Genomic DNA, 27,971 nt, shown 5'->3' with positions numbered 1-27,971 from the left:
TGTTTACTGAAGAGAGAGAGAAATTTGAGAGAGAACTACTAGTGCAATAGATATACATGAACCTATCATAACCCCTATACTTATTTTCTATTACACTGGGTTGCATATCATCATTAATAATCACTTTATGCTCCCCTGTTGTAGTTTGAGGTCAAAAGCTCAAAAGACTTATTTCACTCAAAAGTCATTACGAGCACCGACAAGGAAGACATACAAAGCAGTTTTCAAAGTGGCACAAAGACCCATTTATTACTTTGAATTTATGACTACAATCATTGTATAAGATTGCCTCGCATTGCATTGTCTCAGTGATTAGTTACAGTTAGTTATTAGTTTAGGCGATGGAGCACCAACAATATTTCTTCAATAATACATGACATTATCTGAGGAAAACCAGAGCACTCTACCTCTTCTATTTTTACTGGATAATCTGGGGACAGACTTTACAACCTCCTCCTCACAAGTCCTGTCTACTGGCATCCCATTAAACTTTAAAATAAATAGGCCAGAGGTCAGCACTTGTTTAGCGGCACCATTAATAAAGTTTCTCCTTTTCATCTTTCAAAACTAATTTTAGGCCTACATTTCTTCAAACATTTATGCACCACACTGCTGTCTTATGATGACAGCAAATCCACCAATCTAGTTCTTTAAAATGCTGAATCTGGACAAGTACAACAAAAATCCTCATGGTTGCTCCATAAATCTGTCAGTGTACCTTTTCCCCCAACCTGTCCCCTTCAGACATGTGCACGGTCTGGCAGTCAATTACATCCCCTCACCTTCAAAAAGCCCTCCCCAGCTCAGCACAGGCGGCAGCACAGACCCATATCTTTACCTCATCTTTATCCTCTCTCGGCTGCACAAGCAGGTGAGCTGTCAGAGCGAACCTCCAGTTAACCTCCCCAAAACCCATGAGACAACACCAGTCACATCTGCATGGCACAAGCAGTATCCAACCAAGCGGCCATGTTTAATGCAGAACACAGCCTCATGTGGTGGACGATGCAGGATTCAGCTAAGTACTGGAGCGCCTATTTAAATGTGACTGTTAACTTTTACCTAAGTTACATAATACTTCAAAGGTCTTAAGATGAATCACCTCCAGTGTCAATAGGTCCAAAGGACATTAGTCATGGACTGACCTGAGATCAGATTAGCAAGAGCAGGCACACGGAGACAATCAATAGTCCAGCCACATTTATCCTTACATTCCTCTATGCAAATTTATGATGACTTCTCATCAGGTTCCTTTCCCTCCTCAGACACCTATCCCTGACTTCATCTCCTGGCTATCTCTTTTGATCAGTAGTGAGCCTCATTTGGTGTTAAACTAGGACAAGAAATCAAAGCCCAGACATTGAGGCGTTGTGTTCTTCAGATCTTGTCCTCTTTGTTGCAACATGTGTCCCACTCCAGAGACAAGCTTTGAAACAAAAGGGACCTCTATCATTTGTGGATTTAGAGTCTTGTAGTGAATCTGTTGACCTCACACATTTCAGCAGCCTGTGGTCAATGCAGTGATCTCTAGTTGATAAAGTCCCCAGATTTTAGTAATTCTTGATCTACTTCATTCCTTTCTCTCCCAGGACCTGGCGCTTCAGTACATCCAGTTTGTCATTGGCCAGTGCATCTCTCAAAGCATTGAAAAAGCCCTGGTAGTGAGCCAAGTTGTGGATCATGAGCAGAACACCAGCCAGAAGTTCATTGGTCACAAGCAGGTGATATGTACGCCCTCTGGTGGTTCTTGCAGCAGTAACAGCCACACCCCTCCACCAGCGGCCCAAAGTCGTCCTGAAACCTGCAACACACAGAGGACAGACATGATGCAAGAAGAATGTATGAAGACCTACTTATGGATATCACGTGTTACATGAAAGCCCATGCCCTGCTCAATGCAAAGCCCTGTGGGGCACAACAAACCTCTTGTCTTTCAGATTGATCTCAAATGCCGTCATCTGAATTTGATCTTCGGGATTAACTTCTCCATTTGGTTCCATCTTCACCACTGGTTTCTCCATTTCATCCTGCTCTAGCACTGAGGGGACGCACAAACAGAGCATCCACATAAGTCCCAAAGGAAACTGATGGAAAATAAGACTAATCTGATTCAAAGATAAACACTGATAACACTGAAGAGCCATATGACACACATGATGGGAATAGCAGTGTGGATTCAGATCTCAGTACAGCTTGCATTTGTAAAAAACACTTTCCATATTTAAGGGCTTGGACAAACTAACAATCCTCAAAGTCGTTCTCCTGAAGGTTGGATGAGGCTACACAAGAAATGGAGAAAGGGAGAGAGTAAACAAGAGGACCATGGAGCATAAAGGGGCATGTAACAGAGGTATGGAAGGAAAATAACAATGGGGCAAAATGGGTTTTGTAGAAAGTGTGACACAGATTAAGTGAAGCTTAGAAAGAAAATGGGGAAGCTATTATTTGGGTGAGACAGTGGTTGAAGGGATATAAAAGGTGTTTAGCATAAAAAAAAAGTAAAGTAAATTGGTTGTGAAGTATGCGCACAAAACCTGTGAATGAAATGAATTAAACAGAGTATTCTGGGTAATGGGACCAGATGGGGAAACATGAATTACAATATAGTCTTCCACCTCAAAGCAGACCTGTCTGGGAAGCTGTTGCTCTCCGTGCCCCGCTGTCCCAATGGACCTTGTAATTGGCTGAAAGGGGAATTATGGAGTTCCTGTTTAGGTTTGACACCAGTCCTCTCTCACCTCCATAATGCTCCCTGTGCAGAATCGATTAGTGCTGTCTGACAGTATATACTGCTGGATCCCAAACTTCACTGCCCCTGTTTAAAGCCAACTTTTTTTTTAAAAGAAGCACAAACTCCGTCACAGCCCCCTGTCTGTTCATCCTCACCAAGCGTGTCATTAGAGTGCGCTGGCTTTTCAGTAGGGACAACAACCGCATTGTATTGGAGCACTTAATTGTTACCTTCCTGAAATCACTAGGAGATATCATTGATTTCATTTCACCAGTTGAATTTCTCTCTGCCCAATTATTTCAGCTGACCTAAGGCTAGGTATACGGTGTGTCTCCAAAACAAACAATCAATAGGTTAGGTATTATGTCTGGCTACGATATGATGCGAAATAAATCTCCCATTACCCATGCATCATATTCAAACAGTGAGGGCCCTGCTTACCTATTCATGGTGTGCCCCAGAGCAAATAGAAGAATATTTGAATCTGCATGGGCTTTCATCAAATGTAGGATTCATCTAGGTTAGATATGGAACCCTAATAGCATAAGTCTGGTCAAACAGTGTAATTAAAATAACAGCACAGCCTTGATTAATGCAATATGAAAGCATCTTTACATTTTTATGACACTTAGGGATTTTATTCTTAGAGCAGCCTCACTCAGACCCTCATGACCCTCTGGGATTTTAGAACCTATCTTTAGTCACAATATCATTGTCTTTTATCAAGAATGTATAACTTTGATATCACTGAATAATATTAATAAGATCAAAATTGGTTTAGTGGCTCCCCAGAGGTGCCGGTCTATTCAACCATGACAGAATACACTAGAAACTGCTTCTCATTCCTTTTTAATTTGACAAGGAAAGGGAACTGAATTTTCACATTTTTACAAATCATGTTTTGGCATTACTCCCTGTAGGTGGCTAAGGGACTGCTTACTCATAAGTCATATCACACATGGATGTCTGCTTGCTTCAGGCACAACTTTTCATCAAAAATATATTTCACTCTTTAAAAAAGAAATCTTCTGCTTTTGGCAAGGTTGCTTTAACCCTGAGGTCATTTGCCTCAGTTCCGCACCTGCGCCAATCTGAAATCTTCAGTTCAAATCTTTCTTGTAATTTTTGGTATCACCTTGTCCTCTTATTGTATGTGTTTCTTCAAGCCTGTGTAAATTAATTTAAATGCTACAACGAAGCGAACACAATGACAGTTACAAGAAATACAACCAGAAACGAACATGGTGGCAATTACTCACAGAGTATGTGTACAGCAGTGTGTGACGCTAAACAATTACATCTTCTGAATGAATGAGAGGAACTGATGCAGTGTGTGAGATAAAAGCTTGAAAAACACTGGAAATGTAATGGGTTATTTCAGGTAAAGGGGTCACATGGGACCAAATGTGTCCAAAATATATTTACAGTGACAGTCTTGCTTTTAACTCTGCTATTAATTCTGTTATCTGTTATGTACAAATATTTACACAGCGTTAAACCAGATGAAGTGGTTCCAAATAAGAAATACACCAAAGCCATTATAAGCATCATGCAGATTCAATTTCAATATCGTCTCCCCAGTGGAATTGCAAATAAATTAGTCTACATAAATTCAATATTCCAATGTAAGGGAATGCAGTATTGCTATTACGGTGTAGCTTCATTTTAATATGACTATAAATGTACCATACATACATTTACATTTGTTTGACTGTAATATAGATAAAATGTGAGGTAAGAGGAATTAGCCTATATTTGATTACCTATTTACCTATATGTACATATGGGGTACATATGGGGTGTATGTATATTGTGTGTGTGTGTGTATATATATATATATATATATATATATATATATATATATATATATATATATATATATATATATATATATATATATATATACACAGTCCCTGACAAAAGTCTTGTCGCTTATAAAATTATTATTATTAAAGCTTATAACCTGACTTTAAATTAATAGATTGGTTTTAGAAATGTCTCATATGAAAGCTAAAACCCTCCCAAATTATGCTCTATATACTAAAATAAATTTGCTTCACTGAAGAAAAATTTATCATTTAATGAACACAGAAAGGTCAGATTTTGGCAAGACAAAAGTTTTGTCGCGTACAGAAAATTGAACAAATAATTTACTTCAAATACAAAAATATGTTGCATAACATCAGTGAATGAAGTAGTGGTGCTGTGAGATCCATATTTAATATCTTGTATGACTTCCATGAGCTTGAAGGACTGCATCCACGCAGTTCGACAATGATTCATACAATTTGTTGATGAAGTCATCAGGAATAGCAAAGAAAGCGTCTTACATGCCTCCCAGAGTTCATCAAGATTCTTTGGTTTTGCCTTCCATGCTTCCTCTTTCATTCTACCCCAGACATGCTCAATGATGTTCATGTCTGGTGACTGGACTGGCCAGTCCTGGAGCACCTTGATCTTCTTCGTCTTGAGAAACTTTGATGTAGAGATAGAAGTATGCGATGGAGCACCATCCTGCTGCAAAATTTGACCCTTTTTATGGTTGGGAATGTAAGAGGTAGCTAATATTTTTTTCATATTTTAGGCTATTGATATTGCCTTCCACCCTGCAAATGTCTGGCACAGCCCCATACTGGATGTAACCCCAGACCATGACTTTCCGCCACCAAACTTAACTGTTTTCTGGGTGAATCTTGGATCCATACGGGCTCCAGTAGGTCTCCTGCAATATTTGCGGCGGCTGTGATGTAATTCAACCGAGGATTCATCTGAGAAATCCACCTTCTGCCACTTTTCCAGTGTCCATCCTTTTAGCAGGCTGTGGGCCTTGGCAAATGCCACACAGTTTTTTAATTGCCTTTTGTTTAGTGCTGGTTTCTGTGCACTGATTCGACCACGGAGGCCATTTCGAGAATTCTACAAACTGTTCTGGTTGACACAGGGACTTGAGGTGACCAGGCCTGGTGGAGCTCTGCTGCAGTGGAAAAGGGGCTGGCCTTGGATTTTCGAATCAACAAACGGTCCTCCCGAGCAGTTGTCTTGCGGGGTCTGCCGGACCTGGGCTTGTCAAAAACATCTCCAGTCATTTCAGATCTTTTTCTTATTCTTTGTACTTGACGCTGAGACACATTGAAGGTGTCAGCCACCTCAGCAGTGGATCTGGGGCCTCATTTATAAAAACTGCGCAGGAGTTGTCGTAAGTTAGTGCGTACGCCTTGTAGCTACGACAAGGCGTGCGCCACGCAAACTCCATATTTAGAAAACCCACCGCACGCACCAAACCACGCAATCTTTGCTTTATAAATCCCACCTGCAACTACAATTTGCGCACGTAAACCTACGTCACGTCACGCCCTCTCACACCTCCACCTCACCATAAAAGGAGCATGTAAAGTGACTCGTGAATGAGATTTCCCTAAACATGAGCCAATAATCAGTGGGTTTGACCGAGACACGCGGGACAGAGGGAGGACGCTCCACGCAGCACCACGTGATCACGACAAAGACTTTATTAAAGACTTTATTAAACCTTGTTTAATAAATAAATACAAAACTAAAAGTGACAACAATGACTCATCTTTTCATTTAATCATTTTTTATAATATTTAGGCAGCACATCTTTGCAGTAAAGCCCATGTGTTTTTTCGCTGTTGCAAGAGTTTTATCGCTGTCTGTCTATGAAGTGTGTGAGGACTGGCCCTGTATTTATGCACATACACGTAGATACGTGCACGCGTTGATCTGAATGGTCAAATTATGAGCGCGTGCGAGAGATTCAGATGCCCTCCCCTGGAGAGCGAAAGGAGCGAGGGAGTGACACGAGGATACAAGGACACAGATTTAGCATGAAACACATCAGATACAGATGTTATTCTGCCAACTAAAGTCCACACGAAACATCCAAACTGCTGAACCTGTGAGTGTGGGTCTGGGTCGGGACGGGCACGGGCATTATTCTGTTCTTCATATTGTCAGAGAGCAGCTCTCATGTACAAGAGTTCTCCATTACACAAAAATGTAGGGAAGATTTTGGTTGGGGTCAGGTTCGGGCAGTAGGCTTCGTGTTGTCCGCAGACTCAGGTCACTCTGGCGCTCGGTGCGTAAAGACTAAAGTAAAAGTGTTAAAGTTGCGTTCATTAAATCAAAGCCTGGCTCCTGCTGCGTCCAAGGGAAGAGTTTTTCTCTCAGGTCGGGTCATTATTTCGTCCTCTGTGTTGGTCACAGTCTGTGTTCTATAGAAGTCTATGGTCGCGGTGTGGACTGTGGGACTCTGCGCTACACCGAGTCCGGGAACGTGGCCGCGCTCGTGCACGAGTGTCAAATGTATAATATTGTGGAGAATAATGAGTGGAATAAACAGCCCTTCTCCGTATTTTGGCGAACCAAACACTTAAATGCGCAAATCAGAAGGTAATTCTTCTATATACGTGGATTTTCTGATCAAACACTTCCTCAAGCTCTGTTCACTTCTGCTTCTCTCCATGAGTGTCGCTTTTCCCCCCGTGTCTCCAGACTTTGCGTAGAACTTACAGGAGGTTCCGAGTTGGCGTAGAGTTAAGCAAAGAGCCACGCCTTAGGCGAGTTTTATAAATACCGCGGTTGGCGTAGGAAGCGCGCACGCACGGATTTTTGCGTAAGCAAGCTTTATAAATGAGGCCCCTGGTCTTCAGCCTCTTGATAATTAACGCTTTGGTCTCAGGGTGGATCTTAGGCATGTTGTCAGAGGTCAAGTTGCAGTTGATGTGAAGGTCTGGTGTGCTGGGGTTCTTTTTATACACACCCACTAATTGATTGATCAGTAACTGATCACAGGTGAGGCTGTAATCTAGGATTGGGTGCATCGTATGACAAGGCGACAAGACTTTTGTCTTGCCAAAATCTGACCTTTCTGTGTTCATTAAATTATCAATCTTTCTTCAGTGAAGCAAATTTATTTTAGTATATAGAGCATAATTTGGGAGGGTTTTAGCTTTCATATGAGACATTTCTAAAACCAATCGATGAATTTATATAAATATATATATATATATATATATATATATATATATATATATATATATATATATATATATAATTATGTATTAGTTTTAATGTCCTCTACCAGACTGATGCCTTTTCCTTATTAAAAGAAGCCGAAGTAAAAGAATTAAAGCCATTGATCACACCTACAGGAAATGCTGTACCTGTGTGCTCTGGGTCCAGGCAGATTTTGTAGTTGAAGGAAAGGGCACAGCTGCGCTCAGTCACCTGAAAGGGGAAGAAACCCTCAAACAGGTCCACTCCAGCCTCCACACAAGCCAGCACCTCATCAGGACAGCCCACACCCTGCAGCAGCCTGAGAAAACACGCATGAACGGTTACATGGAGGCAAATGACACAGCAAAGCGCTGTGCTTTCATTAAATCAGCAGAACATATGTGTGTGAAGCTATAGCAATTACAAAGCCCCTGAGAACAAACAATCAATATTAGCGTAGCATGAACAAGCGCATGTGGAAAACAAACATTCTTTTGCCCTTTTGTGGGGTATTGCTCTTCCAGGGCTCTGTTAACGGGCTTGCTCTGACTCTGTGCCTGCGGGCGTCAAGGTCAAGCCCAATTTAGTACTGGATAATGACTGCACCACTCTCTCTTGTAGGAGCTGCACCTCCTAACAGCCACAACAACCAGCAGGGATGGCATCTCAGGGCACCAAAGATGAGTCCTTTCACAAGTCAACTTAGTGAAGCTCAGGCACTGCTCAGCCCACCATAGAGAAGTCTTCTACATCGCTGGGAAACCTGTACTTGAGAGTCCAGAGAGAATCTCCAGTGCAAATTATGAAAGTTATGACACAGTTGGAAGGACAAGCTACTCAAAGGTACCACAGGGTGCTTATGTTTCTTATTCTAATCTGGCTGTCAGCAGATGACACAGTCTTTTTATGATTTATTACCAAAGATGTAAAGATGGCACTGTGAACTGATAAAAGTGTGTTTTTATTTTGTGTGGTTCACTTTCAAATATAAAAAAATGCAACAACATTTTAAGAATCCAAAACCCTGACAAAGGTAAAGACAAAAGAATCACTGACATGGGGCTGTCCTTTAAAGTCAAACTGTGCTAATGATGGTGGACATACAGGAGAGGGCCGCAGAGAAACAGACACATATTCACTTGTAATCAATCAGGTGCGATAATTAATTGATTGAGCAGAACCCACAAACTGGGCCTTGTCAAGTCTCTGAACCACAATGGCGTCTGTTTGTAGATGGTGCCAGTCACATTAAACACTAAATGCTCCCAACTGCTAAAATAAATACAAATTAAGCAGGTTTGCCTTAAATAGTTTGGGGATTAATTGTAAGCATTCATTAACAAACACAAAATTGTTAAATATGTGCATTTGCAAAATAATAATAATGAAAATCAAAAGTAAAATCTATTTTGGAGCATTAAAAAATGTTTCATCCCTTTCAATTGAGTTGCACTCAGCATTACTTATTTGCTGACATCTGTAGCAGTTGCAAATGAACTCTTCATGTAGAGATATTAGAGACAGTCATTAGGCTAAGTAACACCTTGTGTACCAATTGTAGTTATGACAGACAAATGTTGGTGATGAACATGGTAAGAAGTTATTTAAAAAGACATAATGGTAACTTGTAATGAAATAAATTTAGCTGTTTAGCTAATGACAAATCTAATTCGTATTCACGACCAAACTTTGCTTCTATCTATAATATAAAGTCTATTATGCAACATTATTAATTAAGTACTTGCCCATGTAATCATTGCTTATAAATATTTGAGATCCTCCAGCAGGTTTTCACCCGCTGGGCAAATACAAGGTGTGACATCTCCCCTGGTCACAATCATGAATATTACAAAGTCATAAACATGTAATTTTCTTCTGTGTCAGGCGTTGTTTTTTTTGTTTGTTTTTTAAGACATTTTTTCAGTTAGTTGTGTGTATGGACCTGACCTGGGCTTGTCCTGAGGCAGTTCTCTGTTCACAGCAGAGATGAGCTCCATCCTCAGAGCCCGGTCCAGGAAGCCTGTCTGCAGACCATCCAAACAAAAGCCTGCTACTGGCCTCTTAGCCGTCTCTTTGGCGGAACGCACTCTCTCTTCCAGGATGTCTCCTCCCTCTACCACTCCAAACACCTCCATTCCCTCCAACTCCTGTCAGTCACAAACATTCAGAAATTAGGCACAGGAATAAAAGCTACACAAAAAGGTCTACCTTTTAGTCAAGACAAGTCTATAACCACTAATCAAATGAGTTCTCCTAAAACTAAGATTTTGGTGTACAGATAAAAGTGCCACAAAAGGAAATAAAGGGTTGTTCTTTCTCTCAACATGCTCAGTCAGGAGACACCAAAGTGAGGGCTGCAGCAGTCAAGCCCCGTGTCATATGGATTGTGTAAGGAATTACAGGCAACATGCTCATATGTAATAGTATTTATGTACTTTTAGAGCTTTTGTCAAAATCATTTCAGCGATCAACCATCAGTTCCTCTTGATGAACTGCCAGATGATAGGTTCCACTATAGAACAAATAAATGCAGTTGCAAGCACAGCCAGATGGACTATAAAATGTGAATGATTACACTAAAGTATACAAAATGTTGGCATGGCATATGGACGAATGCCTTGCATCCGGCCAGCTGTTTCTATAATATGGGTCTGCACAAGTCCAAGACAAGCTTATCAGACTGTGCATTAGTAGAGCATGTGGTTGGCCCCGAGCTCACCTATTGATAATGATTCTCCTTAATTTGACTCAGTTTTGAGCCATAGCCCAGCTGCACAACGCCTCTGTAACAACAAAATTACCGGACATCAATTCCTGTCTGGTGTTCCATGCCATGCATCGTTGATTCATAAAAGAATAGTCGATAAAGTCTTTGTGTAAGAAAACAGCTGTGCGTGTTAAGTGCCCAATGTTCCCATGTTTACCGGTGTCGTTTGGTGCACCAGAAGACACTCATCCAAATGGGCAAGGGTTCGATCCACAGATTTCCTAACCCTTTTTCTGGAGGTGTTACTTTGCCAGGTCTCGCCATCTGCCATGCTCTGGTACCAGTCAGGCTGCACGGTTTTTACCAATGCCATAAATTTAGCCACCGTGAGCTCTATTCGTCCACCACTGCCCCAGACCGACACAGTCTATACAAAGTCAAAAGAAACAGCACATTGCAGTTGGGTGGAAGCTATATGCTGTAATATTTTTGCTAAAAATTATTACCTTGTTGGTTGTATACCCTGTTGGGCATGAGGCTGCTGGGTCATGAAGTGAGCAGTACAAAACGGTATCACGAAGACCTGCCAAATGCATTTTAGCAATCAGACACAAGACAAGACTGAGGGACTTAATTCAGCAAAAGCAACGTTGGATGGAGACTTTTTTTTTTTACTTAATATTAATGTGGCTACTACAAGTCAAGAGAGACAGATGAGGTGTAGCTTTTTCAGTAAACACAGCTGCAGCACTAAATGAAAAGGTGAAAGAACAAAAGCCCCTATGACAGAAATGCAGTTATTACTTGCAATTATTTAAACACTGCATATCCCATCACATCACTCTGGGACTTGGTGGAAGCACTTGAGTAATCCCCTCACAGTTTAGAACAAGCAACGCTACAGTGATTACATTTCTCATTTCAAATCAGTACACTTAAGGCCCGGGTAAAATATGGCACTAGAGTGACTGCTGAATGAAGCTACTGTTGAAGGGCATTGTATTACATAAGTACTTCTCCAGGTCTAAGCAAGATGGAGGAGTCAATCAGCATTTTATTATTGAAGAGTTTAATATGTGTGTCATAATTTGTTCCAGTATTTTACATTTTAGCCTGATGAAATTAACATGTATGTATGCATGTACTGTATGTATGCATGTACTGTATGTATGCATGTATGTATGCATGCATGCATGTATGTGTGTACTGTATGTGTGTACTGTATGTGTGTACTGTATGTGTGTACTGTATGTGTGTATATAAGCCAGTCAACCCAATTTGGTGTAATTGGGTATGCAAAATCAGCAACAATAAATTTGGTCTGTGGAAAAAAAAAGAATCAGATTCAGTCAGTTCAATTAATTTTCTGATTCTCATGTAAAGTTACCAGAATGTCATATGTGCAGTTGATTGATCTTAACCACCTTTAACATTATTGACAAAATAATACATAACTACATTATAGTATACATACATAATAGTACATAACTATTACTTAGTTTACTACATAACTTTACAGTGCATTCAGAACATATCATACTCTTTTTTTTTTTTTTTACCCAGAATCTCTTCTACAGGCAAACCCATCACCCCAGATTTTTTTTTTATGGTCAGTGAAACCAAAGACATGGGGAGAACACACAAATTAAAAACTATTGTGAATTATTTTTGCACAACTAATGTTTAACAGTTCTACACTAATACTGATATATTATTGCGTGACATATCTTTGACTTAGTGCTGTAAATTACATTGGGCTGTTTCCATATGAAGTTACTATGGTGGTTACAAGGGATGGGGCGAGGCACAAGTTGAGATGAGATCCAGAAAATGAGACAAGACAATTCCTAATACATAAATTATACAATTCAGTTTCCAATTTTGGCATCAAAATGTTTTATTTATTTTATTTAATATTTTTGTTGCAATTCTAGTACTGCTTTTTGGAAGTATAAGATGTAACTCACCAACACACAGCCCTTTTTTGTTTGTACCAAAAGTAAACAAATCTCACAAGATCAAGTTCTTTCATGATCTTTCCTCCACACTCAATTTCGTCTCCCAAGATCTGGTGGGACAAGATCTTGTCCCATCCCTACTAGTTACGCTATGGTTTCTTGTGTTGCTGTTAATTGTTTTTAAAATATATAACTGATTAAATATATTTTTCATGAAACAGTGTGAAAACAACATTTAATTAATGGTGCAAATGTGATATGTTGGTGACAATTTGATCAATTATAATGAATGAATTAATATTTAAGATGGTTCTTCAATATGATGAGTAATCTTGTGGTGTTTTTTTTAATATGTCCCAGCCCTACTCATTTTCAAAGGCTAATGTTTAAGGAATAAGGAATAAAAATGGCCAATGGCATTCTTTAATCTCTTCCACATTGACCGCTGAAGTATACATTTATTTAGTTTTGTACAGTGCCTAAAACATATACAATGTCAAATGTTTTTACTGACTCCCCATATGTTATAATTGCAGCAGTACAAGTGGAAATAAAATGTCAACATGTGTCTTTTTATTGTGCTTTACAAACCTGAAAACTTCTGGAATCCATCCTTAAAGTCTTCTAAAACCTCTTGGTGTTCTGCTCTTGATACAGATAAAGAATGGATCGTGCATAAGAGATTTTGGTTGTGTAATTTATCAAATATGCTACTAACTTACATTGCCGACAAAGTGACCTGGGAAACACATGGGAGGTGCTTCAACGTGTGCAGCGTGTCCTCGGTAAGATGCGGGACTGTACCGAGGTGTGTGTACAATAGACAGCCCGGAGTATCCAGAGAGTACTGTTCCGTCGTGTTGCCCACTCCCTTCAAAACTCCTAGCCTGCAGTTACCCTGGATTACACGACTCAGCTCGAACTGCATCCTTTTTGCACCCATTTGTCAATCTGGAAAAGAAAAGATACCAAAATAGTGGCGTTAATTCATTATGTTCATTCATAATTGGGGGTTGATTTATCATGAATGATAAAATAGGAAAAATATCATAGCTGTCACGTGTTGTTAAAGTGTAACTGTAACGCCTTTTATCCACGTATAAGAGAATTTAACAAAACGAAACGTGCATAATCTTTCATCTCATACACTTTGACTAGACATTTATACGCGTTTACAAGTATCCAAAACGTTTATTTTTACCTTTTTTCACAGAGCTTGCATGATAGCCGCTGGAAAAACTACAAGTCCACGAGATATGTCGTCACAAGGAAGGACGCATTCAAAATGACGCACCTGAACTTTGGCTTTAATTTGTTAAGTTTTTTTTTTTTTGCTTGAACAAATTTGAAGTTTGTTTGTAAGGAAGGTACAGTACAGAAGAAAAAAAATGTCTATAAATAGTGTGTGTGAAAATTGTGCATATGTAGTTGTTGCTATGGTTACCAGAGTACTCAAACAGAACCGAACTACACAACAAGCCAGTAACAAGTTAGCTAGCTAGTTTCAGAAGTAATCGTTACGTTTGCCACATTTTCCAAAGACTTTTGTGATCTAAAGCGATTGCATTTTATTTTAGTATTAATATTAATATTAATACTGATTGGCATCGCGTTGACTTTGCTAACTAACGTTATCATGGTAAAAGACAGTAAAATTCTTGTTAGCCATCGTATCGTTGTCATTTTGATAACATGAAACACAAATATGGCATACGACGAATACAGTTCGCATTTGTTCCGATGGAAGAAGCCTGGAAATAAAACATCTGTTGAAAAGGTGAGATAAATGTGCTCTGGGCTTATATACGCTATCTTTAAATTGTAATTTACTAATTTAAATATTCAATGCACCCAGCAGAGCATTTAATGATTTAATGTCTCATTCGGTCACTAATTAATTAACGCTAACTTGTGAGATAAAAAAAACAAAAAAACAAAAAACACGATGACATGGTGCATGTAACTTACACGTGCTTTTAAGATTGACTTTTGCCCCATATTTGAGTGGATGAACTATGTATTAGCTATAATAAGCTTTTGAAGAATAGTGACACTGATCAGTGGTGAAAGTATATTCTTGTTTTGAAAATCTATTAAAAGTAATAGTCTGATCCAGTTTCTTCTTTTTTTTTTTAAGCTCTGAGACCTGATGTCGCTGCTCAGATATTATCCTATACCATTGTAGGGAATTGTATTTTACCCAAAAAACGCAATTTGCTTGATCCAAATATTATTTATCCTGCAAATAGCTACTGAACAGCTTTGTGTGAATAAAACTTTAAACATTATGAGAAACCCTCGGTCTGCATCAGCTAGCAAATAGTCTTATTACATAGATATGATGGGATTGATATCTGATCCAGCAAAACTTCTTGCATCAATATCTGATACCAGTATCAGTATGGGTGCATCCCTAGAATAGCTTCATTACAGATAATACTTTTGCTTTAGCGGGTAGAGACGGCTTCCAAATTTGCTGTGTCTGAAGTTTTCTCCCACAAGAAACCCCATATAGGCTCATCTGACCTGGCTATGCCTCTGCAAACCTCTGCCCAGTTAAAGGATCATGATGATGCTTACAGTGAAGGTAGGTCAATGATGTCTCCAGAAGTGTTATCCCCATAATAAAGCCGGAGCTTTGCTGCAGCAGGCTCAACACTGATACTGTGCTTGTTTTGCTCCCAGCTCAGGCACTTTTAGGGGATTGGCTGCACGGTAAATTACGTCTGGAGCTGGAGATGGATGAAGAAGATGACCTGATCTTTCCTGCTGAGAAACACAGTCCCATTGCTTTGGATATCTGTACCCCAACAGCTCCCAACTACACCAACTTTGATGGTATCCCACTAGGGCTATCCAAACTGCTATGTCACACCTAACTTGTCACTTAATTCATGTTCAGTTTTTTAGTTTGTTAAAAAAAAAGAAAAAAAAGCAGACTAAGGACATATGTCATAAATTGCTTACCTATATAAACATATCTGTTTGTTTCTTGATTGAAAAGATTTTTACAGCTGTTTGATTAAAGAAGAGGAGAGCAGCACCATAAACAATTGTCTGCAAGAACTAATGGAACAAGAGGTGCTAGACTCTGTAATTATGGACCAGTTAGCAATGGATGTTGGACAGACAAGAAAGAAGTTCAGAAACTCAGCCATTACAATGGAAGAAAGGCACAAACAGGTACCAGCATCAAGTTCAAACATTGAATTCCCAAAAAATGGTTTTATTCACCTCTGAATGGATGACTAATTAAATGCTGGTGATTGCTTCTGGAGGTGCATGAGAACAAGGCCCGACGAGATGCTGAGAGGCAGAGGCAGCAGAGAGCACGAGAGACTCTTCAGGAGGCCAGAGAAGAGACCTGGAGGAGAGAGAGAAAGGCGGAGTTGAGGAGGCGGCAGCAGGCTCGCAGACAGGAGGACATGCTTCAACAGGAGATGGTCAGGCTACGACGGCAGATGGAAGAGCAGAGGTGCATTCAGCAACTGGCTCGACAGAGGTATGGTGTCTACTGTGAACACAGGCCTCAAATGAACACTCCTCTATATCTGAAATTACCCATCTCCAGCAGCCTGATTGCACTGTGTGTGATCTTAGTTTATCCACCTTGACCCAGTACCTTCTATTGTCAGCATGTCCCCATGAGGGAAGCATAAGCCCACAGCTAGCATTATAAAGCTGTTGTTGTATAACAGTGTGTCAGCATCTGTGTTCTGACTGCAGCCTCTGCCACAGCTGCAATTTGTACCATGTGCACATTAGTGCATGAGGCACTTTACTATTATTTTTAAACAATTACATAACTTAAGTCATTTCTGTTTGCCAAACACAGCACTAACAGACTGTTTTTTTCTGAGATTAAATATTAGACATAAATAAAATGTGTTATATAAAGTGTGACCTCTGGGGTTAACTTTAAATGCCAAAGAAAATCACAATTTGAAATCACAAGGCTTTTGTTGTAATCAATCATTATTCCACAGGAAAAGAGACTGTGCAGAGAGGGCAGTTGTCAAGAGTCCACAATGTGCCTCTCTGATTCTTATGGAATGTCAGAAGATGGATCAACAACAACTGTATAAAGAACAACAAGCTCTGACACTGCTCTATATGAACAACTTTAAGGTAAGAATATCTATAGTACATGTCAATGTTTTTATATTGTATTTCATATAAATATAAGACTCTATTTTGTGTTCTTATGTATATTTTAGTGTCTGCAGAGGCATTTCACTGCTTGGTTTTCAGTGGTGCTAAACCAAAGGATTCACATGGACAAGGCCAAGACTGTATGTGAGTGGAGGAGGAAGCTGAGAGTATGGCGGGCTTGGCGGGCACAAGTGTTACTAAAACAACAGCAACAAGAAGTGCAGAGAACTGAGGAGGAATTGCGAGAAGAGAATAGGCAAGAATAAGATAATAAGCAGCATATTAAATAATACAACTGTGAACTTATTGCACTGGAAGATGTAATGATCTAATATAATTATCACATGTCCATTTAGACTCTACATTTTGGCTGTGCAGACTGATAACAGACGGTTGTTAAGACGTTTTCTGAATGAGTGGCAGGTATGGGCTCAGATGGAGAGGGAACAACGAAAGCTCTTGAGTCAGCAGCAGGAAACTCGCCACAAGATGGCTGCCTTAATCAGTGCAGTGACAAGTGGCAAACTCAGAGCTACACAAAACCCAACCTGTCAAGCAGTAATGGCTCCAGCAAAGGCCATGCAAACCGAATACAAGGTGAGACACAGACATTTCAACAATCATTATCAACAACTCAGGAAGAAGAATATAGTATATAATGCCTCATGGGTTTCAGAATTAGAACTAACAAATTAGACCACTGTCATGGCTATTAACAATTTAAAACAATACACTATACTGTATCTTTTGAAAGGGAATAAGTAGAAATTCTGTAATATCTTGAATATCAAAGTTGAGATGTTTCAGTGCTCTGTCAATGGGAGACATTGTTGAAATGTTTAGTAACTGAGGTGAGAAAATGATATTTGAGCCATGAGACAGTGGAGAGTAGGGACTATAGAATGAAACTTGTATCGAGCTGAATTAAGAGTTTTAAAGTGGACCCACCTATAAGTCCGTGGCTCAACAGTCAATGTGTTCAACTGATGCACTTAAATTGAGATAGTCCATTACAAAGTATTTCAAACATTTTAGGTTCAAACCACCTTCAAGAGCTTTTCTCTAAAAAGGAAAAAAAAAGTTTTAACTATTGTGTTAAAACACTGTGTCTTTTAAGGGAAGAAACAACTCATGTACTGCATATCAGTAAATGTGCTTTAGTTCAGATGTGGTCCGTAAGGCTGGTACGGTAGAATAATATTAAAGCAATGCCAAGGTTTGCACTCCCATTCACCACCTACAAAGCCATTCAAATAAGCATGCTAGAGTGACCAGAGGGAGCACTAGAGGTAGACAATGGCTGCACCAGTGGTGACATGTATAATTAATTTGTAAGGAAACAACTATTGAATTGCAAAGTTCACCTGAAGTTGAGGTCAAGGTTGTATTCCCTTACTTTGACCATCTGATATGTCCGGTCTGTGCTTAAATGCAACATAGTATCTAGCAATACATTAAAGCAGTGAGACAGCTATAGATAACTGATTACCCTACATAAAAACATGGTTTTGTGTTTTAGAACATTTTAGTACTGGCTGCTATAGAAGCTTTGATTTATTGTTTTACGTACATTAGCCATTAGCTTGGCTCGGTGTCTTCAGATAAAAGAAATATTACTTCAGGGTCAAAGCATCAAACAGTCTCCAGAAAAGACCAAGAAGACCATCTCAAGGTCTGCCATAATCAATCAAATGTAAGTGGAATATGATAATATTACGGTGAATCCTTGAACACCTGCTTTCTTGCATGCAATCAATCTGTAGGTGACACTAATAGGGCATAATTTGTACATACAGTTGCATGCTTTAAATTACCATGAAGACTAACATGTCCTTTAGCTACTCCAAAAATAATGGGGCAATTTTGGCCAAGGTCTATGCTGTATTTCTTGTAAATATGAAAATTAGTATTGCTTTATAACAAAGTGATCTATGATCTTTTAGCAAAAAACATTACTATTAAAAGAATTACAACAAACAGCTTCCTATTGAAAATGAGACATTAAGTCTGGAGAGGCTAACCTGTACAAATAAAAGAATAATAATAACCAATGTGAAATTTTATGGGGCTTTCTATTTTGCTGCAGAGACCTCATCAAAGTGCAGCTTCTGTAGCTTCTGATACATCTCTGGTACATCAGGAGGAAAACCCAGGGGCCAACATGGCTCCCATGACCCAGCCCACTGAGCCATGGCAGATAAGCCGTCAGCATGTGGCCCCTACTGGAGCTGAGATCCAGAGGGCACTGCACAAAGACAGGGGTTCATCCTGTCTGAAAAACCTGACTGCACCAGGAGCCCGCTTTGAGCACCGACATACCACACAACTACAGATCATCTATCAGCAGAGGAAGCTGCTCAAGGAACAACAAGAGCAAATTGTACTACTGCAGAAGGAGCAGCTTGTGATGGGTTTAGAGCTTGAGGAGCAGAAGTCAGCACAGCGCCTTCAGCTGGCAAAAGCCATACCATGGATCCACAAGTATGAGCCTAAAGGGCAAAGGTGACTCCCCTGTAAATGTAGAAATGTAATCTCTGAGATGTACAGTTGTGATACAGTTATAATTGAATAATTGAACTGTAGTTATGGTTTAGACAGCCCTCACTTTCAGCATGATACACTGCTTGAATTTTCAACATTACTTCTGAATATAAACATCTATCTTGAAAAGCAAGAGCTGACATTCTTATGAGCAAATATTAATTTGTTGTTTTTTGTTTAGTTTTTTTTGTCTCGTAAATGTCTGGTCTTGACAACTTTGGAAAAAACAATTATTTGTTAATAACTTTCTAAAGTCACACAGTTTTATATACAAAGAAAGGTAATATTTGATGAGACTTGTTTTTAGCTTAAAATAAATTTGGCAATGCCATAGTTCCATAGTTAATGCTGTATTTAATCTGATATCAGTCATAAATATTAAAATATAAATGTATTTTTTATAGAGTTTGAAAGTGTTCCGCAAATAAGAAAGTCTACAGTCAATTTAAATTCATGATTTACTGTTACTTTGAGTAGACACCTGTCTGAATGAAAGTGCAGGAAAGTCAATGTATGACAGAGCTTTTCTTGTTGTGTTTCAGGGCACCAGAGGGTAATGGACAACCTGACACTCCATGTGGCCCTCAGAAGAAAACTGTCACACGGCAGACTTGTCCTCATCCAATCATTGTTGGTCAGTCTACTCAAAGTTTAATAGAGAACATTATAAAGCATGCTGTATAAATGCATATGAAGACTTATCTTGTTGCTAACACATGGAGATGACAGGCCCCAGTGTCACTGTGAAAGAAAATTGCTTTCATGTCTATAGCCTTGAAGTCCACAGCTCTGCAACAGTAGCAGCTACTGTTTATTTACCTTGACTAGAGTTTGCTGTTGGGAATATAAAAGGCCAAACAAACTTAGGATGTGCATGTCAACTTGGGAGCACTGGAGAGGAACATCAGAGGAGTACCATGTGTTGAGTTCACCTTTCTCTTTTTGAAGCTATGGAGACACGAGCACGGCAGCGGGCAGAACGGAGGAAACAAGTCGAAGAAATCAAGAGAAGGAAAGAAGATGAGAAGTTGGTGAGATATTTCAAAGTCATCCCATAATAACAATGATACCAAAGTTGTTATGGCTGTTTGAGTCATCCAAGGTAAGTGTTGTATTCTTTGGATATGTTGGTGCAGTTGTCCATACACTATTCATTTACTTCTAGTACCTTTGTATTAGTAGGACGTGTCATAATGTCACTACTGCTGAAAAAACATGACTTTTCAGGCTGAGATGAAAGCAGCGGAAGAGCAGCGGCAGCGAGAAGAGGAGAAGGAGAGGCGCAGAGCAGTGGAAAAGAGGAGAGAGGAGAGGAGAGTGGAAAAAGAGGTGACACGTCTTTCATAGATAATAATGAAATAATGAATAGCTTATAACACACTGTAAGATTTGAATCAAAGTGAGTGACATATGTGTCCTGTACCATGGCACTGCGCAGAGGGAAGATGAGAAACAGAGACGGCTCAGAAGACAACAAGAGCTGATGTCTTTGGCCCGCCAACACTACCATCGAACACTCTTAAAACGCAACGGACTGGCTCCATGGAAACGTCTGGTTCAGCAGACACAGGCCAACATGCAGGTACATGCCCTGAACTGTCAATTTCTACTGTCATCAAACTTGATTCAAACCTATTCACAAAGTGCCAATTTATAACATTTTACAAAACCGGGAGGTCCATGATCCATGCGCATTTAAAATCAAATTGAACGGTTCTGAAGTGCTCCAGGCATTCCATTCCTACATAAGGTTGAAACTAAATTACTAAATAGAAATGCTTAACTGCCGTGTGTAAATGTCTTGAGAATTTAAATATGAAAAAGCAGCTTGCTGGCCCTCTGACAAATGAAATGCAGTGTATACGTACTTGGAGCTTGGAGGAACAGAGATTAACCATTAAGTTCACTCCATTTGAGTCTATTTAAATGGAGTCAAATCTCCAAATGGTTAGACATTTTCAATGACACTAATATGAAAAGTTAGCATTAAGCTTTCTAATTTGTGCATAAAAATGTCTAGTCATTATTGAAAACGTTTTGCTTGCATCATTTGGGATGCGAGGAGGATTACACCTGTCTGTTCACCTCCTCTCATTCACCCTGGAGCAACAGTCTTAGTCAACACCAGGAGACACAAATAGCATTTTCTAAATATGAACCAATTATTATGACTCACCTTGATATTTTCTCTTTTTGCTGTCAGTGGCTGATGTGATACCTACAAATTCAGTAGTCCTTCTGTTCAGTTTTTTATTGTACTGTAAAATTACAATAATTTCCCCTTAACAACATGTGCATCAAATAGGTGTTATTGGAAGTGATATATCATAAAAGAAATGAATACACAATTGGTCCAGGAGTCCACCAAACACCTGGCACCTGCCTCTCCTTGCTTGTGTATGTCTCAGATTATCACACATACTTCATTGCAAACAGATAATCCAGTTTCACTGTAAGATCCTTCCAAGATGCGAGCTGCTCTCAAATGATCCTATTCCTTTTACACAGCCCATTGTCTTCATTTTGGCACATGTAAGTATGGACACAGTTATCAGTGTGAATCAATACTTTGCTTTTGTTCTGTGCCAGCTGGCCCAGAGTCACCACGATCTGTCCCTCCTGAGGCAGTGCACACTCAGCTGGCAGCGCATGGCACAAGAGTCCCTGTCTGAGAAAAAAGCTTCTGCTGACCAACTGCACCAGCACTTTCTGCTCCGAAGGAGCTTAGGCAGTTGGAAGAAAGTGAGTATCACCAACACACAGCCGTGTAAACTCAATATTGGCCACTTCAGCCCAGGCTCTGCCAAACTTTCAAGGCTTCTGTGACGCTCTAAGCTAAAGTCTGAACTAAATAAACACCCAGAAATTGTAGAGCTTCCGTTACGTGGACTTGATGTTTCGAGCCCTGTTTTCAGTCACTGATCATGATCATGGCATAGAAATTACAGTTAAGGAGCTGAGGCTTTTTTTCCATGACCCACATTGTAGCTGTGGATTTTAACCAGTTTGATAAATAAGATTGTATCATTGTATCCTTGTCTCTTCAGTTAATGGATTGGCAACTGATTCAGGAGCAGAGAGCCAAGTGTTTCTACCGTGTTCGCACTCTTAGACGGGTCCTGCAGGCTCTGCAACATTTGGTGATCCAGGAGAGGCTACTGGAGTGGGACCGTCAGGAGCTGGCTGAGAAGCAGAATAGCAGGTCAGTGACCTCTAATTTCCCTTAATGTTTTAGTGGTGTATGGATCTCTCTTAAAGAATACTGTTTGAAAATGTTAATACTTACTCAAGTCAAGTTTTTGAAATGCAAAATGTAGCAATCATTATTCAGAGTCAAAACAGCTGCAGTGAAAGTGCTGTGTGAATGTAAATCATGTAAATGACTCAGGTACACTCTGAACTATTTCATTTGAAAACTTTATATGTTTAACAAATCTGTAACAAATCATAAAATTGCATGTATTTGTCTAAAATACTGGAGTAGGTTTGGCATCTCTGGACAGATGGTTGATTGAGAATTTTACACAGTTTTCACATGTACAGCCACGGGGTTATTCCTGATGCCCAGTTGGCTGTCATTGACGATAAACCCCATGTCACCTTGTGTCAAAAAACCCATTAGATCTCGTTAACCTAGAGGTTCATATAATTTAGTTTCTTGTTGCTCACTTGTTCTGCTCCTGCCTGTCTCTCCATCTGGCTGCTCTCCAGACGGGTGCTACAGCGATGGTTCTTAGCCTGGAGGCAGCTCCCTGTCCTGCTGCGGAGAGAGAGGGAGAAGGAGCAACGCCGGGAAAAGTTGGTGCGGAAAGTAGTTGAGATTCTCCCTGATTTCTGCTCCCATCAGTCATAAATCATGAGTGTGTAGAACAGATCCTGTCTGTTCTACACAACATTAACATTAACTAATGCAAGAAAACAATAATATTCTTACACAGCTTTTGTTTAATGACAATAAATTAAAATACTTTTATACATACACATAACCAAATGAGTGTGAGTGTCGAGTTATAAAAAAAGCAATCATTCCTTTGAAGACCAATAAAACAGCTATAACATAAAGCGCTAAAAGGCAGAATCTTATTTCTCTGGTAGACATTAATTTGTATTGATTTACCTCCTTTTCCTTCAGTGGTGGTCTTACAGACCAGTTAAATCTTGAAATGAGTCAGTTTTAAAAAGGTGCCATTTATATCTCTGTCGATCCAAATTATTAATAGAACGGCACGCTGTAAAACACTAATTAGCTAAATAATCTAGTGCGCTCTGTAATAAATGACCATGACACTTTTGATGACTGCATACTGATGAGAGGATAATTGTGAAGAGAAGAAAGAGGGCATGAAGCCAGTCCAGAAACAAACAGTTCTAGACCAAATATAGTTTTTTTGAAAAACAATATTTTTGAAGATGTGAAAATGTCTCATTAGTGTGTGCTCATGTTGATAAATTCCCCTTGTCTTTAAAGGGGGTATTATGCAAAATCAAGTTTTTGTTCACTTATCAAAACATGCCTGAAGTAGTTTTAGATGTCATCCATGTATGTTTGACTAATTCAGCAGTCTCTCCCGAGCACTATATACAACCTCCTACGGTTAGTTATAAGATTTGTCCAATGCTCCAACACATTTCTCCATAAATATACAAAAGTATGATACAAAACAATCCATTACAGCTTTACAAACTTGATGTGACCTGTAGTAGTTTCATTAGCAGAACACAGGCCAATTGTAACGTGATAGCACTAGAGTGATATAGAGTGATTTTGGACAAAAGTGAGTTTCAAAACAATAAAAAGGTAACCGTTAATACACCCTCTTTAAGGCACAACAGTACAGGAGGTCTGGGAACATACAAGTTCAAGGAAGACACTGGAGCTAAAGGATACAGACTACAACAACGATATAAAAAGTGGGATGAGGCGGTGAGTTTTAGGGGTCACAGAGTCACACCAGCAGTAAAGAAAGAGGTTCCTGATGTATGCCTCATAAAAGGCAGTCGATATATCTTGTTATTGCTATGTGTCAGGCCAACTTGGGGGCAAGTCCCATGCTGTGGTAACCGAAGCTGCATTAAAGGGTGGCTGATAACAGTCTTTGCAGATCTCTGGAGTGGTTTCAGCAAGAGACCAATAAAGTGATGAGTAGAAGGGATCATGCTGCCATCCAGTGCACACAAACAGTACTGCAGCACAAGGCTCAGTCCACTAAACCACATCTGCTGGAATAAAAGAGGTGAGATTCACTTTATCTCCCATTAATACAAATTCAGACCAGTTTAGCCAGAATCCTCTGGAGTAGATTCGTGTGTCAACTATGAGTCCCCAAAAGGCACTTTGGGCACTTTTCTCCCGCAGGGCGATGCGAGCCTCTCGTTCTGTCACATTGTAGCTGATGTTGATCACCTGCACCAGGAGCAGGTGAAGCAGCCCTCCAGTCACAATGCTGCTGTACCACGCACAGGTGAAGCACAGTGCAGTCCTGAAACACACACAGGGTGAATCTGATCATGTATTTGATTTTATGTATTTACTGATTTTCTATTACCAATCATATCACCAGCACCACATCACAAATGTATCACTAGAGCTATAAGATATCATATAAGATAGTATAGCATATACTTTTTAACACTGGAAAATGTGGAATATTTTCTCATGGTTTTATGAGTAGTTCATCTAAAGGTAGACTGGATAATACGCCCTCAATTCATTTACCTGAAATTATTTTCATGGTAGTTTTTCAATAACAAACTTCAAGACTACTTGCAGGCAAAGATGGCTTTTTTTGTAAATGGCAATTTTGTTGCAAGTCAGTTTGCCTTTACCTCATGGGTGTCACTGAAGAAAGATACAGACATTATGTAGGCTTTTTTTTTTTTTTAGCTAAAGCACTTATGTGTCTTCAAGTGCACTTTAAGAGTTACCACAACCTTAACCTGATCCAGAAAGTGCTTGTTTTCTTACTTGAACTCGCTGTAGACCCCTGGGCAGTAGAGAAGAGCTTTGAAAATGTGTTGTTTTGGACACACACTCTGCAGCACCAGGCAGATCCCATACAGGGAGGTCAGTAGGAACAAGATGAGAGTTAGAAGGAAACTGAGGTGATTGGCCTGGCCCACACAGCTGTTAATCCTGTGGAGCAGAACCATAATTTTAAATCAGAAAAATCATCAAAACTTTTTACTTTTAACTTTGAACGTTCATTTTCTTTACTATGAAAATGATGATGGCAAAATAGGTAAACGTAGTTTAATAGTTACTTGATTAAACACACCCCATAAATTGGGGCTTTGAACTAGATAAAACAAAAGCCATAATAAATCGTGCTATAGTGTAACCCACCAGACACAGTGGTGGTCCAGACGCAGGACACAAACCCCACAGATCCGGCAGTGTCCTGCCCGAGGAGGCCGTACCACTCTGCACATGGGACACCAGTTTTTACGATGACTTTCCTTTAGCTCTGCTCCTGTTGGCTCTGATACTTCAGCCCGCTCCATCAACATTACTTCATGCTTCCCACCGTTCATGGCTGGGTCTTTCTCTGGCAGAGGAGCGTAATAAGTAACAGTGCTATGACAGGCCTCTCGATTCTGCAATACCACCCCGGGACCTTTTTTAGTTCGGATGAGTGCTGCCAGAGTGGACATGACGCCAAGAGTTATTATTGCCAGTTGAAACATGCCAATGTCTCCACGGGGGACCACCACAGTGACAAACAAGTAGTACATGTATGCCAGAGAGAAAAGAGCCAGACTGAGGAAGAAGAGTGTCCGCCCCTTTTTACGATGAGTGATGTAGTAATACCACAGCACCAGGCCAGGCAGAGCTGTGAGCACTAACACCCCCAACAGGAAGTGCAGAGCAGCAACGTGCAAAAGAATAGGGAGAAGTAGAAGTGGAGGGATGATTGACAGGTCAACTTTCCTGGCTCCACCCCACAGCCACGGCACACGAATCCTGTCTGTCAAGACCTCAGCGACTTTAGAGAAGGAGTCGGGTTTCTGGGGCTCTCTTTTCAAAAACCTAGCAAACAAATCAGACAAACTTACTAACACACACATTCTGCTGCCCATAGTTTAAAATTTAAGTGGATGATGCATATCATAATGAAGATATTCATTCCTGGTTTATGATTAATATGTCTATTAATGGACCAATCTACAAAATGAACTATAAAATGAAATATTATGTTTCTTTATCTAGACAAAATAGTAGCACTATTCAGTTATAAAGGGGTGAATGTCGTCAGTTGAAAGGACGTATAGGCACAAGATTAATTTATCTTTTTTTTTTTTTTACTTTAACAAATAAAACTGTGGGTCAACATTTTTTGACTATTTTATTTAAAACAATGCAGATGCAATGCAAGTATATGGTCCCCTGCTCTCCATCACCTGTAATCACCTGTCACACGCATCATCCAGGTCCTCACAGTCACAGCAGCAGGCTCCCATGTGACTGCGCTCACCCTGTCCGTTCACATATTCACAGCAGCATAAAGTGTCCTCTTCCTCCTGCACTTTCTTGGTTCTTTTCGTCATAGTGGACAGTCTTACATCCTATTGATCACATTAGGTTCACACACAAATTAAAAATGTATATAAATAAATGCAGCAGTAACCAATTCTATCACATTCATGTTTCCAAAGTAATGTCAAAACAGCAAGTACCATTGCTCTAAAGATCCTGCTCATCCCCCCCCCTTCACCTCCTACACACATCTGTCACACATCTGTCAGGCCTATAATTTACAGCAAACTGAATACTGCCACCACTGCATCCTTCTGGTCTGTTTGAGAAGCACAGATGCAAGAAAACAGAAAAAACAACAACATGAAAACAGTTTATACTATGTACTATAATCAGTGAAAAGAAATGTAATCTGCAACAAATTCTGGTGATGCTGCCATTTTGCACTTTATTTTAATGAGATGCATTTCAGGTCTGTTGCTTGTACTTCATTATGTTATGACTGAGTTCAGTTTAATTCCTATTTTAGCCCTGTTTTAGTGCTAGATGGCGATAGCCCATTTGGTTGCGCTGTAGAGGTTGAATGAATTTAATCAAGTAAAGTTAAGGTAATCTGCCGTTTCTATGGTAGTCACACAAAATATCCATAAAACTCACTTCTCCAACTTTTTCAAAGGCCTACGTTAGCGATGTTCATGCAACTGAGAAAAAAAGGGAAACACCTACCCAAACACTAGGCTCCACGGGTACCTGTCGGCGCTTCACATTGGAAATCTCTTCCTCTTCAGACAGCTGTCGCATCCGGTATATTGTGGCTGACTGCTAACGACACCGACAGATTACTTTAACCGCTGTACTAGTCACGGAGAGTGAACGAAAAACAGTTTTACCGGACTGTTTACAGCCGGGGACGTCCTCTGCGCACAGTACGAGCCCAGCACCATTTCCTCTTGACGTCAAAGCGCTCTCTCCGCCCAGAGGTCCGCTCATTCATATAATACAGTCTGTGTTCAGCCCATTGACTTCAGTGAAAGTTCACACACACGACAAATCTGCAACAGGCCAGTAACCCACTTATATAATAAACCTATTGTGCCAAAATGGTTAACGTGGTCAATATTAACTCACAAAATGTATTAGGAAAAAATAGAAAAGCACTCAGAGAGCGCAGACCTCCGCCAAGGACTACAGTCCCCCTCATATTGTGTTTTCCATAAATATTTGTCTCGTATCTTTCAATTTGGAATATGAAAGAGGATCCCATTGTCCACCCCTGAGTCAAATTTCATGGGGTTTGGTCAATAATTAACCGAGATATTGAGAAACAAAATTTTTGGCCCCATTTACCACAACTAACTAAAATTTCAAAGCGATCCAGAATCCAGGATTTCT

General features: G+C 39.9%; 4 protein-coding genes across 9 annotated transcripts in view; 2 read left to right on the top strand and 2 right to left on the bottom strand.

The window, feature by feature from the left end:
* Positions 1–9,048, top strand: part of drd3 (dopamine receptor D3) — a 69,236-nt gene extending 60,188 nt beyond the window's left edge. The window contains exon 6 of the mRNA XM_055150790.1: positions 8,369–9,048. Coding sequence (XP_055006765.1) covers positions 8,369–8,484 — 116 coding nt within the window. The 3' untranslated portion in view covers positions 8,485–9,048. The remainder of the gene's footprint in view (positions 1–8,368) is intronic.
* qtrt2 (queuine tRNA-ribosyltransferase accessory subunit 2) lies at positions 219–13,702 on the bottom strand. The gene is given in 10 exon segments (XM_020925693.2): positions 219–1,725; positions 1,727–1,801; positions 1,924–2,038; positions 7,915–8,066; positions 9,695–9,894; positions 10,672–10,881; positions 10,961–11,037; positions 13,004–13,059; positions 13,135–13,363; positions 13,614–13,702. Coding segments are annotated over 9 exon segments (1,266 nt in total). The 5' UTR covers positions 13,356–13,363; positions 13,614–13,702; the 3' UTR covers positions 219–1,565.
* Positions 13,703–13,824: 122 nt separating this feature from the next.
* ccdc191 (coiled-coil domain containing 191) lies at positions 13,825–23,023 on the top strand. Of its 3 annotated transcripts, none has more exons than XM_055151060.1 (16): positions 13,825–14,189; positions 14,864–14,999; positions 15,098–15,250; positions 15,417–15,595; positions 15,691–15,914; positions 16,399–16,540; positions 16,630–16,820; positions 16,921–17,161; positions 18,651–19,045; positions 19,648–19,739; positions 20,054–20,136; positions 20,333–20,434; positions 20,544–20,687; positions 21,695–21,847; positions 22,153–22,307; positions 22,817–23,023. In XM_055151060.1, the coding sequence occupies exons 1-16, from the start codon at positions 14,118–14,120 to the stop codon at positions 22,956–22,958; spliced, it is 2,604 nt and encodes an 867-aa protein (XP_055007035.1). In that variant the 5' UTR covers positions 13,825–14,117; the 3' UTR covers positions 22,959–23,023. The 3 variants fall into 3 exon arrangements, with proteins under 3 accessions (XP_055007035.1, XP_055007036.1, XP_055007033.1); XM_055151061.1 differs by having other exon boundaries at positions 13,827–14,189; positions 14,915–14,999; positions 18,651–19,066; XM_055151058.1 differs by having other exon boundaries at positions 13,828–14,189; positions 18,651–19,066.
* Positions 23,024–23,032: 9 nt separating this feature from the next.
* Positions 23,033–27,556, bottom strand: zdhhc23b (zinc finger DHHC-type palmitoyltransferase 23b). Of its 4 annotated transcripts, none has more exons than XM_055151062.1 (6): positions 27,306–27,556; positions 26,780–26,898; positions 26,504–26,668; positions 25,449–26,132; positions 25,071–25,238; positions 23,033–24,585 (listed from the first exon to the last, which is right to left on the bottom strand). In XM_055151062.1, exons 3-6 carry the CDS (start codon positions 26,527–26,529, stop codon positions 24,312–24,314), a joined length of 1,152 nt encoding a protein of 383 aa, XP_055007037.1. In that variant the 5' UTR covers positions 26,530–26,668; positions 26,780–26,898; positions 27,306–27,556; the 3' UTR covers positions 23,033–24,311. The 4 variants fall into 4 exon arrangements, 3 of the variants coding, with proteins under 3 accessions (XP_055007037.1, XP_020781316.1, XP_020781315.1); XM_020925657.2 differs by having other exon boundaries at positions 26,514–26,668; positions 27,306–27,555; XR_008631835.1 differs by lacking the exon at positions 26,780–26,898 and adding an exon at positions 24,822–24,944 and having other exon boundaries at positions 24,453–24,585; positions 26,514–26,668; positions 27,306–27,555.
* Between the last annotated feature and the right edge of the window lie 415 nt (positions 27,557–27,971).

This window comes from Boleophthalmus pectinirostris, unplaced genomic scaffold (genome assembly GCF_026225935.1).
Source record: "Boleophthalmus pectinirostris isolate CB_2022bp ecotype Guang Dong unplaced genomic scaffold, ASM2622593v1 HiC_scaffold_15, whole genome shotgun sequence".
NCBI classification, from domain to species: domain Eukaryota; kingdom Metazoa; phylum Chordata; class Actinopteri; order Gobiiformes; family Gobiidae; genus Boleophthalmus; species Boleophthalmus pectinirostris.
Note: the sequence above shows the minus strand (reverse complement) of the source record. Positions and strands in the feature narration are given on the sequence as shown.